This window comes from Thunnus albacares, chromosome 7 (assembly GCF_914725855.1).
Source record: "Thunnus albacares chromosome 7, fThuAlb1.1, whole genome shotgun sequence".
Lineage (NCBI taxonomy): Eukaryota > Metazoa > Chordata > Actinopteri > Scombriformes > Scombridae > Thunnus > Thunnus albacares.
Genome location: NC_058112.1, coordinates 17,472,608 through 17,485,500, shown reverse-complemented (window position 1 = coordinate 17,485,500; position 12,893 = coordinate 17,472,608). Strand labels below are relative to the sequence as shown.

The window sequence follows — 12,893 nt, the reverse complement described above, 5'->3', positions numbered from 1 at the left end:
TGACTAGAAATGATTCTTCATTCCCGAAAATCGTCTCCTTTTAGGACCAAGCGGCCCTCTCGACCTCCATGCTGGCTCTGGCAAGGTACCAAGTAGCACAAGTGCCGACTAGCCAATGGGGTTGAGGGGGAGGTCCCTGAGCTCTGACCAGTCAAACACACTCTCCTTCCTTATATGGCAGCTGATCTCCATGGTAACGTGTGCTAAGTTGCAGCAGTCGTGTCAAAGTTCACTATATAGAGAGCTCAGTGAGCTGATCAGAGAGAAAGCATTCTGCCAGCCCGGCTCCTACCAATCGCAAATCACTTCCTAACCTCCGCCTTTTTAACATATTTGATCACTTTGATTCTCTACTCCTTTTTCCTATTATTTTTCAGCGCACGGAGGAGGTTTGTAGGTTGTGATCTTTGTTTTTTTGTTTTTTGTTTTAGTGCTTTCGCTTTTCTGGGGGAAGAGTTGTCTTCATATTCCAAAGCTCTCAAAACATTGGCTTCAGCTGCGCGCTTGCTGGCGCTACCTCACAAGAATTAAAGGAAGAAGACGCTATTTTTTTTACCCAGTTGGTGATTTTCTTCAAGACTTGTGCTGGAACTTGATAGTAGCTGCTACAGTGTGCTCACCAATTGTTTTATGCTGCTGCAGGCACGGTCTCACCAACCTGCTCCATCATTTACTGAATAGTCCATGCTACCTCGGCTGATTATTTTAATATTTAGCCCACCTTCCCCATTGATGGGTGTACTGGATGGCTGACTGTAAGCGCCCCTGGACTTGGCCTTTAAGCGCAAGGCAGCGACTCAGCTCGCCATCGCATCAGTTTTGAAAACGTGCTTCGCAACGTCTCCAACAGCAATAAATCGACAGTTTTCGGGAGATCCAGAGTGGATTCAACGTAGGCTAGATTTGACATTGTGTGTGTCCGGCTGTTAATCACAGTTTACCGCGTTTCCTTGAGACATTATTCACCGCGACACCAAAACGGCAGACAAAAAGTTTCTTTACGTTGACTGATAGATATGGCAATGGTAGTGTGGAGAGGCTCCCAGGACGATGTGGCTGACACCCAAGGCGCCCTTTCCTCGCAAACCCAAGGAGGACTATCTCTTCCCACCCCTCAACCAGGCCAGTTGAATCTGACAGCCTCTCAGGTCGCCCCTCCGACCCCTCAGACTCCGGTCCAAGGACCCCCGAACAACACACAGTCCACGCCGACGAACCAGACGACGCAGCAGTCGGAGAAACAGCCACAGCACATTGAATGTGTGGTCTGCGGGGATAAATCCAGTGGCAAACACTATGGCCAGTTTACTTGCGAGGGGTGCAAAAGCTTCTTCAAACGGAGCGTACGACGGAACCTCACTTACACATGCCGTGCCAACAGGAATTGTCCAATCGACCAACACCACCGCAATCAGTGTCAGTACTGCCGCCTCAAAAAATGCCTTAAAGTCGGCATGAGACGGGAAGGTATTGGGACTTTTTGTTTTCTTATTGATGTATGTGTTTGTGCGTTTATAGGCTTTCCAATATGAAACCATCTTATGTCGTCTCCCCCTCCCCTATTGCCTGTTCTCCCTCCCGACTGTTCCCTCCGAGGCTGTGCGGCTGGAGCACGCCATGGAGCCGCTCTCCGCTGTGGTGGAGACGGGGCTCGCCGGATCGTCCTGTTTTTTTTTTTTTTGTTTTTTTTTTTAGCGTTGCATTTTATTATCCAGCTACAGCGCATTATAGCTCAGCAATTCACAAATAAGATCCGACCCAAATCCACGCTAAGGCTATCGAATTTATATTTAGACAAAAGCTAAGGGCGTATAGATACATCTGTATTGAATAGATGATACAATATAGCTTCTGCGCTATTATGGCGAGTGTCGAACTAAGAGAGAGAGCGTGTTCAGGCTACATCTCCACATCTATGCTGCCTGCCTCCTCCACTGTGTCTAAAACTGGACATCAGCGTGAATTATGCATACAAAGCCTCCGCATAACCTCAAGAAATTATTAGAATATTGGTTTGAAAATAGGCCTGCATGTATGGTAAAACGAGATGAATTGCTAAGTAGGTTAAGGGTTAAACATGCAAGGTCTCCCTTGCCCTCTTTGTGTTCCTTCACAGCCAGCTCATGTTGCTGTTGCTAAAGAACATCATTTTAAAGCTCGACATATGCATGGCTTGTGTTAAACGCGTTTAAAGCCATCGCTGGCGTTTCTGTACATGCTTTGTCACACTGGGGGCTTCATTATTATCAGTGCAACCTGTCTGTTTTTAAACTCGTGTGCAATAATAGGCTACAATGTGTGTGTGTTTTGAGACAGCAAACATGCTGTGTGACATATATTTTCTGAAGGTGTAAGCACTTTTTTAAGAAAAAAAAATGTATAGCATGCTTAGAGTGATTGTATGATGATTTGTAGAATTCAGGCTTCAATATCTGTAGTTTCTCTTTTTACTGCAGCCGTGCAAAGGGGACGGGTGCCACCCACACAGCCACACCACGGTCAGTTCGCCTTGACAAATGGAGACCCACTCCACTGCCATTCCTACTTATCCGGATATATCTCTCTCCTGTTGAGAGCGGAGCCCTACCCGACGTCCCGGTATGGCAGTCAATGCATGCAACCCAACAACATAATGGGCATCGAGAACATTTGTGAACTAGCAGCCAGGATGCTCTTCAGTGCCGTGGAGTGGGCCAGGAATATTCCCTTCTTTCCAGACCTTCAGATCACCGACCAGGTGGCTCTGCTGAGGTTGACGTGGAGTGAGTTATTTGTGCTCAACGCCGCGCAGTGCTCCATGCCCCTGCATGTGGCTCCTCTCCTGGCGGCGGCTGGCCTTCACGCCTCCCCCATGTCTGCGGACAGAGTGGTGGCCTTTATGGACCACATTAGGATCTTCCAAGAACAAGTGGAAAAGCTCAAAGCTTTGCACGTTGACTCTGCTGAATATAGCTGCTTAAAGGCAATTGTGCTCTTCACCACAGGTAAGACAATAGACTGGCACACACTCCCAAGTTCAGCCTCTGTGAATGTCACTATAACATGCACACTGACATCAGCTAAATCACCGCTGACCTAAATATATCTGCACTGGCTAGAGGTTGTTGCTTGTCTTAGATGAACATCCTGCTTAAATGTTCACCTATGTTGCCTTCATGGTCAGGGGCTTTTTTTTGGATAGGCCTTAGGCTACTAAATTATAAAACCACTTTATTAATCAGCTGATTTATCAGACACATACACAGGGCTAAACTGAAAATTGTGGCATGACTACGCAAGATTTTTTTTTTAATTAAATTGGACGACAAAACAGAGGAAATAATACAACCTGATTGAAACAGTAAATAAGCTCGAGTTAAACAAGACTGATAACTCAACAATAATAGCCTTGAGCATCCTAAAATATAGCTATTAGTACACTTTTAGAAAGTCCAATAGCTTGCAGATGAATTGCTACACTTTGATTTTTTTTTTTCCCAGCATTTATCAATGTGTGTATACCCCACGTCTTGTTTGTAGGCAATGACAGATATAAATGATGTCAGGCTCCGAGGGGGAGGGGAATAGAAAAAAAGAAAGACAAGCCTAATGTCCTATTTGCACACAGTAAAAGCAAAGCGCAGGTTTCAACGCTCTCTTGTCATTTGGGGACAGGCATGTCCGAGAAAAAGCATGTAGAAACCCATGCACCGCCTGTAATTGCAAATATGTCAGTACAGAGCAGTATTGTGTGATACTGAGCAGTGACAGGAGGGGCGGCTTTAATTTTTATTTGCAGAAATATTCTCTGCGCTAGCGCCTTGTAGGATTCAAGGCGTCTCTGGACTTGCTCCAGAACTAGGTCATGACCTAAACTTCCCAGATATTTTGTTACATTAGCTACACCATTAAAGCGGGGGGGAATAAAAAAATGTGGAAGAGATTTACAAGGTTTCACCGTAGAGTTAATGCATGTCTTTGAAATGATATCATACCTGCGAGCCATCAGTCTCTGTATTTCATTCAGCTCTAGCAGCCTTCTATTGTTCTCCTGGTGGCTTGTTAGGCTTTTCTTTAAAAAAAAAAAAAAAAAAATCATATTACAGGTCATTGAATTTTATTATTAAACCCTGATAGGGCCACGATGGCTTAATTTGTCTTCTCCATACCTGAGTCCCGGAGGCTTGAACATGAGCTGTGTGTTGTAGCTTGAATGACACGCCTTTGCTGGTGGTTTGGTTGTTGTCATGCATAAAACTTTACAAACTTAACCAATGCGCGTACAAGCGTTTTTGGCACATAGTCAGCTGCCGCCCACATGCAGCAGCACAGATAGTGATTATGCGTCTCTGATGGTATAGTATGACGGCAACTCCGTAGGCTATGGGGCCTTTTTTTCCAAGCTAAATCTCTGCTCACTAAAGGTCAGCAGGTCTCCCTGTCTTTCCCTCTCTCTCTCCCTCCCCCTCCTCTCCACCTCGTTCTCCCTCTGGCTGTGAAAGACAGGCCCATCTAAAACAGTCTTTAGCTATGAATATGCTTAATTATTTAGTTCACCTGTAAGTGGCTTCATCGAGAGAAATAAGCGACTTATCACAGCGATAAACACCGACTGAAGCAAGTTGAAGCAAAGCTCCCATTTTCATCTGCTTCTTGACTGTGGAAAACTCAAGTTTTATTTTATTATAATTTTTATACAAACATAATATAATCGGTAAAGCAATATAAGTTGCAATCACAGCGTAGAGCCATATTTTTATCTGTGATGTGGTAATTATTAATCTAGCGCATTGTTATTATTATTACTACAAGTTATAGTTAATTGATTCACTCACATTGGAAAATATCTGCACTAAGTTATTTATGAAAACAAGCCTTGAGACAAATAATCAATTTTTTTTTTTTTTTAGATATAATGGGATAAGAGTAATTTCCTAAAATAATTGCTTTTTCAAACTCTGACAGGCTATCGCCACAGTGGGAAAACAAAACTCATAGTGAGAGGAACACTTTAGGTTACACTTTATTAATGTTTATTTGCTTTCCCCCCCTCTCAGATGCTTGTGGCCTCTCAGATGTGGCCCATGTGGAAAGTTTGCAGGAGAAGTCCCAGTGCGCCCTGGAGGAATATGTCCGGAGCCAGTATCCCAACCAGCCAACACGGTTTGGGAAGTTGTTACTCCGCTTGCCTTCCCTCCGCACAGTCTCTTCCTCGGTCATAGAACAGTTATTTTTCGTCCGATTGGTAGGTAAAACCCCAATTGAAACTCTCATCAGGGATATGTTGCTTTCGGGGAGCAGTTTTAACTGGCCTTACATGTCAATTCAGTAAACCAAGAAGGAGACGAACAAACAAAAGGTGGGGTTGGGGGGCTGCGAGACTACAATGATTATAGCTGCTTTTGTGGAAGGAATAAAAAACCAACCGGCTGTTACACGGGGCTGGCTTTCATGAAGAAAGACATTGACGTAAATGACTGTGAATTCCCCCCTACTCCGAAAAAAAAAAAAAAAAATTGAGACATCCACTGAACTTTCAAAATGGCAGATACAAGCTCCCAGTGTTCATGCAGAACAACCTGCTTCGATCCATTTTTTAATGAAAGAAGAAAATGAGAAAAAAAAGAAAAGGGATTTTGTTGATCCTTATAAGGAAATTTTAAGTATTAAGTGCATTTAAAAATGATAATTTGGGTAAAAAGAAAAAAAAAACTGGAGAAAGGGAAAATACGAAACGTGAATTTTCTTTTCTCAAATGACTTGTCCTGTGTCCATGTATAGCTGTGTTTTGTACTTTCTTTGTTCCTCCTTTCTGGTTCCAAACCGGTGATTTCTGTAGTACAGGTGGTGTTATTTTTTAAGACAATGATTTATTTTGAGAAGGTGAAATAATGTACAAAAAAAAGTTCTAAAAAGAATTAAAACCACAGCAATAGGAGTATAGGCTTATAATCTAGGCTTAATGCTGCAAGCGCACTTATATTCTTAGGATGACCAATTCCATCTGGAGAGGAAAAGGGAGGTTTTTTGGAGTTCATGTTCAACTTTATGACCCAGCGGAAACATTTGCTCTTTATTAATATGAAGTTACAGGATCCACTTGTTTTCCACTACTATTTTCCACTAAAGCCACATAAGCTCTCTTAAAAATAAGGATTTGTTAGTTTGACGCTCGCAAGACAAGACGAGTTTACACAATTTGAATTACTTGGCGAATAGTCTTCCCTTATTTCATCCACCTCTGAATATTTGGCATCAGTTCCCCAAATTGGATGCAAATTAAAAAAAAAATCCTACAATTTGGCTAGACCCACTGTTATAAAGATATTAAACACAAGTTGCTCTAAAATGCGTAATTTGTGCATTTAAGGGCGTTTGCAGTCGCTCAAACTGCACTAAAAGCATAACTGACTTGTTTTTTTGTTTGTTTGTTTTTTAATGGAGAGGTCAAGGGTCATAAAAGTTTGAAGCCTAGCCAGAGTAGTGTTTAATAGCAGTATTATTAAAGCGTCCCTGAAATGTCACCCTTTATTCACTTCAAGCATTAAGTGCCTGACAAGCATGATGTGACTTCTTATCAAAACGTTGTTAAAGTAGGCCTGCAACAATTTTTGGGGGAACACAATTAGATTTGAGAACTTTCAGTCGTGTGTTTCACTTGAAAAACACGGATTAGAGGCAGTATTCTTGTAAATATAGGTCAATTCATTTCAACGAGTTTTTCCTTTATACAGAAGTATATGTGATTAAGAAAAATCTGTGGTTGCCATTTTTTTTTCGGTAATACAACGTCTTCAAATTGAGTGGCAGACTTAGCTAGTAGCACTGAAAGTTATGTTTTTAATGTATATACATATTACTACAAAATGTTTTCTTTTTCATGTATATTTAGACTGTGAATGCATGGCCACAGGTCGCTAACCTATTTTACCTTTGATATATAAATGTAAATGTTTTCTCTCTCTCTCTCTCTCTCTCTCTTTTTTTTTGACTGTATAGATATAATCTGTAATCAGCCCTTGTATTTAAAGAAACAAAAAAGAAAAAGAAAAGAAACAACGTTCATTATTAGGCTACAGACTTAAACAGGGTGTGCAGGTTTGGAAAAAAAGGAGCTGATATTTTAACTTTAGTGTTATTGCTCCTTTTGGTCTTTGACAGGTGCCGTGGTGTGCGTGAGCGTGTATGTGTGTGTGTGCGCGCGCGCGTGTGCGTAAGTGTGTGTGTGTGCGTGTGCGTGCGTGCGTGTGTGTATTTGGAAGCTAGCAATTTTGTCCTTGTTTTGAGGCTTTTCTTCAACACACACAAAAACACCATGTTGTGGTTGAATTAAAAGGGATCACTGATTGAACACTGATCTTTGGCTGTTCGTAGCCACATATGGACCAGAGAATGATACATGATTGTAATTATGAACAGTTTAAACTGACCCACGTTTTTATATAAATATATAAAAATATATGACTGCAGGGTATTGATAACGTATAGATACTTTTTTTATGATTATTATTATTATTATTATTATTAATTGCAAGTGATATATGTGAGTGTGTGTGAAAGTTTATAGTTGAACACAATTCTTGTTTGTTTGTGTTAGCTTATTGTAAACAAGCATTCTGCTGTAAATTTGTTCTTGGTATTAAATTATAATTTATGAATTTGAAACTACGAGCTTTTCATGTTTTTTTACTTCCCAAACGCACTGTGTGAACTTGTCCATGAATGTGCGTGTGTGTGTTTGTTTGCGTGCGTGTGTGGTGTGGTGTGCGGTCGGCTGGAGGGGAAGGGCGGGAGGAGGGAGGGAGGAGGAGGGGGAGGAGGTGGTGGTGGTGGTGGTGGTGGTGGTGGTGATGGGGGGACTGGAGTCAATTTGCTGTGGCAGGATGTTGCCCTTTTGCCCTATGAGAGTGATTAATGAATTACAAAATAATTAATCAGTCACCCAACAGGCTCGCTCATCGCCTTCACTTATTTTTGCTACAAGGTTATGATTTTTTTTTTTTTTTAGAAAAATTTTATTATAAAAACGCCCGATCTGTAATTCACTGTGTAAAATAATACCGGATTGATACTTCAGAAATTGGATACAACTCTTGAAATAAGGCGTCCTGCCTCAACAGATAACATTTCATAACAGTATAGACCCCCCCTCACACGGAACAGGGTCCATATAGTGGAGGAAATACCCAGCTCAGCTTCATATGCGGAATACAGTTTCACCTTTGGACGCTCACATAAATATTAAAGGGGTGAATTCATATATCATACATCATAAATACTATTGAAAAGGAAAATATAGAGAAGTTCAATTTATTGTCTGAAAATATAATTGCTTCCTGGCTGTATTTTTTTATACTGGCAGTTGCTAAACACTACTGTACATGATGCATTTGAACTTTTTTTTTTAAATTTTTATAAACATGTCAGTATCCAAGAAGTGGATGTGATGGGTTTAAATGACAATTACTTACGCGCGTGCTATTGGCCTATCAGTAATTATTAGTAGTATTGGCTTAGTTGAGAGTTTGGCCTGAAATAGAATTAGCCCATAGGCTTAATCAGGATGGGTATACAAGCCAACTTTACCACGGTTTCTGCTGCTGCTGTTGCTGCTGCTGCTGCTGCTGGTGTGTGTGTTTGTATGTGTGTGTGTGTGTATGTATGTGTGTGTGTGTGCGTGTGTGTGGTTTTGTTGCTGTTGATACTGATGAAAATGATGATTATGATGATGTGATGTGATGCTGATGGTCTTTTATCCTCGGCTTCTTGCTGAAAGCTCTATTTATCCATACAGTGATGCTTTCACTGCCTGTCCAACCAAACTGTCTCGGAGGCATATATCACACTCAGGCCACTATGAGCCCATATTGATAATTAAAGGTGGACATCAGCCCTACAACACACACACACACACACACACACTAGCGTCACCCCATGAAGCCAGTATGATCTCATTGGACCAAAACATCCATCACGGAAACCTCCATCACATCCGCCATCAGCACACACACCTCTAAAAATTCACCCTCAGAAATCAAAACTAGAGATTGAGAACAGGTCTGGATTGGTCAGATCTCGACAGGGGCTGATTTTAGTTGACAGAGCGTGGTGTATATGCTGGACTCTATAATTTGTACTTCTGCTCATTTATTAGCTTTGCACAAAAAAACTAATGAGGTGTAACTCGCTGCAACGTCACTTTTATTTACGTATGTGTGACGAGAGATTTTTTTGACACACGAGCTCGTAGGACCATAAAATTATATATCTATATAAAAAAAATCATACAGGCTGCAGATGAGGGGTTTGTACAGTAGAGTCTGTGTGTTTGTTGGGGTTTATGCTGAAGCTGAGAACTTATTTAGGGCTCACAGGCTATTAGTGGGGCTATTTGTTTAATAAGATGAGGATATGGGTTGCAGTCCCTCTCTCTCTCTTTCTCTCCTTCTCTCTCTCTCTCTCTCTCTCTCTCTCTGTCTCTATTACACACACACATGCACACACATGCACGCCCGCACAGTTAAGCGACAAATATGCACATTATTTGCACTTTGGCACTATCACTATGACAAATTAGCCCATACAGCATGCGCTTTATTGCATAGCCTGTATAGGCTCAGGCACCGCATCTCATGCACAGTGTAGCTATGAGTCAAACGCTTGTCAAGGTGGGGCACCTGTTCCTTATGTTAGTACACTGGCTTTAAAGAAAACATTATTAGTAATATCATTATTTTTATTATTATTGCTGTTTTTTGTTTTTGTTTGTTTTTTGTTGCTGTTGTTGTTTTTTGTCTTTTCTAACACAAACTAGTCATAGATCCTGAATTAAAAGTGAGTGTTTTTCTTTCACATTATTTTTATTTACTATATCAGTTGTTGATGTGTTTTTTGTTTTTTTGTTTTTTTGTTTTTTTGTTTTTTAAAAAAAACATTTTCACACTTCATCATCTGTCATTAAAATAAATTGCTTTTCACTCACACTTAGTGCACAGGGCGTCTTGCATTCTGCCCATAAATGTAAGAAAATTGTGCCATCTACCCGCTATCCACGGAACTGTAGCTTCCCAAGACCTCGGAGACCTCAGCTCACTTTTAACACAAAGGGAAAAAGAAACCAGTGCTGCACATTCAGGCGCCTCCTCGCACATCCACGACAGCAGCTGCCGACTGCTATTAGGCTGTAACTTTACTAGTAATGTGTGTTTTAAGCACCTGTCATCCGCTCTGTATCCCACTGCGTCTGTCTGTCTATGCGCATGGGAAGGTAGTATATGGCCGCCGGCTACCTCTGCCTGAAGGAGAGTCCAAATGTGATCTTGTAAATTTTAACATGATAAGCAGAAGCAGAGATTTACATAAAAACCGGTAGGAATCTGTTTGGAAAGCTTATGTAAAAAAAAATAAAATAACACCTGAGTTTTCTCTAAATTTTTTCTCTCTGAACATTATGCGCATCTATAATTTATAACTATGATCATGTTGTTGTCAACATCAGTCAGAGCTCTTTTTGTCCCCAGATATTAGTCGGTGTTCGCGGGTTTGGAAGTTGTAGTTGGCAAAAAATATATATATTTTTTGACTCATGTAATGTAGGACTTGTCTGCACCAAACTATAGTAATCATCTTTTAAACAAGAATACTACTTAACCAAACCTTTCTTCTACAAGGAGTTTTCATTTGTGTTATACACGAGAAAAGCGAAATTGAGAAGAAGAAAAAAAATGCAGAAAGAAGGACCAATCAACACCAACATGGCAAAGTTCATTTGAAAAAAAAGAAAAGAAAAAGAAAAACCAGACTTTCAAGAGGGGCGCAGCGCTTTGTGGCGATATAAATAGGGGAGATAAAGACAACTGCAGCTGATGTAGACCAAGAGTGTGAATATACCCCATGTTGAATTTCCCCCATTTTGAGAAGCTTATTTCAGTTTTCTTTTAACTCAAGCGCGCTCACAGTGAGGCTATCTCAGTGCCAGTGGAGCAGCCAACATTTCCTATGATACTTTGAATATTGCATGCCAAATCGCAAACTACTATTTGGCCACTGAGTAGCACAACTTACAGTCTATTATATTAAAAAAAAATGTATTTATAGCCGTAAGAGGACCTAACTTTGGGGAAGCGGGCCAGTGGGTGGGAATCAAATAACGGTATGCACACTGTTTTAAAGCAGCACTTTAAAAAAAAAAAAAAAAAGCATGCAGTTTGATTTGTCTTAATACACACGATCACACAGACACACACACACACACACACACACACACACACACACACACACACACACACACACAGGGCCGAGACGAGCAGTGAGCCAGAGGGATGATGAAGAGACCGCAAACACTCTCCTGGATATTAGACAGCCCCCCTCAGCCTCCCCAAACCCTAACGCATTATTTCATCAGGACTACTTCATAGGTATTGATCGATATAGGCCTACATCTTGTATTGATTTGTTACTCGGGGTACATAGATACTTTATTAAGATCCCCATTAGGTGCACCGCAGTGGTTGTCAGTCTTCCAGGGGTCGCAGTATTAATGTTACAGGCTCGTCACTCTGAAGTAGTTTGGAGAAGGAGCCTCAGCTTTAACACACACGCTAAGTTTGAGATCACGTGCGTATGTTTCGGCCCGTGTGCGCGCGTGCGTGCGTGCGTGTGTGTGTTACTGCGAAAAGACTGATTAAGTAAACATAATTAACAATGTCAATTGCTCAGGTCTGTTTATTCAGATCTTTCACCCTTTACGCGCACATGTATGATGGGTGTACAGGTGCACGTGTGTGCAACTCAAGCCACACGACGATGATGATGATGATGATGGTTGCCTCAGTGGTGATGATAATATTGAAGACACTGGGCATTAGCTTATGCCGACGTAAAATGCCACATAAATTGCTCAAATAAGAGCTTAATGTTTAATCAATTTTGCATTAATTAGGCGAGACGTGGCAGGCCTACGTCTCGCTCGTGTCACTCCACACGCGGCTCTGTCCTCATCCGCCACTGATGGAGATGTTTTCTATTTTCTTCCCTGCAAATGCTCTTTATAGAGAACCGTGTGTGTGTGAGTGTGTGTGTGTGAGTGTGTGTGTGTGTGTCGACGTGTGTGCCTTTGCCGAAACTTCAAACGCGCTCTTGGCAAAGCTCCCTCGAACTGTGAAATTAATTTGGCGTAATTCTGGTCGATGCTGGTGGTAGACTGAAGGTGCTTTAACAATAAAATTCACACCCTGAGCGTTATTCTCTCGTGCAGTCTTCATCACCACCACCACCACTGTCATCATCATCATTATTATCACCGCCATCATCATCATTTCCACCACAAACACAACATACAGCCCACACGTTCACATACTCCACAGGTGAAAAAAACAAGTCAAATAAAGCAAAATCTAATCTCATCTTCACAGTGTAAATTCATAAAATGTACAAATCTCTCGCAACTTTCTTCATTATAGCGAAAAGTTGAGTCTTATTATCAGAACTGTTGCCAACAAAAGCGGCGTCTAGTGAAGATTTATTTATCCTTTTCCTTGTGTCCATCTACGCACAAATGGCACAGAAGGTGCGCCTGACATTTCTGCACAACGGAGCTTATTAGGCATCCTACCTGCGGCTGAAAAATACAAAGGCCTGCTTACAGTTAAACCTGTACTATTAAATGACTCTGGCTGCATTTTCCCGCATTATTTAGTTAGGTTTATTTGACCTCTGTGCCCTATTGCTGCAGAAGGTGAATATTTATTCTTGACCAGGTCTCTTCTAGGGCGGAAAAAAGTCTCATAGGGTGCAGAAAGCGTTTAAAAGGGGCGAAAATAAATAAATAAATACATTCAACCGTCCCAGTTTGCAGGGAATCTCCAGTCCTTTCTGTTCCCTCGATTATTGTTAATTGTATCTGTTGTTGCAGA

General features: G+C 41.3%; 1 protein-coding gene across 3 annotated transcripts in view; it reads left to right on the top strand.

The window, feature by feature from the left end:
- Positions 1-7,074, top strand: part of nr2f2 (nuclear receptor subfamily 2, group F, member 2) — a 146,627-nt gene extending 139,553 nt beyond the window's left edge. Inside the window, exons 1-3 of one of the 3 annotated variants that reach the window (XM_044355798.1) lie at positions 195-1,467; positions 2,439-2,984; positions 5,037-7,074. In XM_044355798.1, coding sequence (XP_044211733.1) covers positions 1,017-1,467; positions 2,439-2,984; positions 5,037-5,311 — 1,272 coding nt within the window. In that variant the 5' untranslated portion in view covers positions 195-1,016 and the 3' untranslated portion in view covers positions 5,312-7,074. Of the gene's footprint in view, positions 1-194; positions 1,468-2,438; positions 2,985-5,036 lie in introns of those variants that run through there. The other 2 variants (XM_044355799.1, XM_044355800.1) reach the window with 2 other exon arrangements.
- The last annotated feature ends 5,819 nt before the right edge of the window (positions 7,075-12,893 follow it).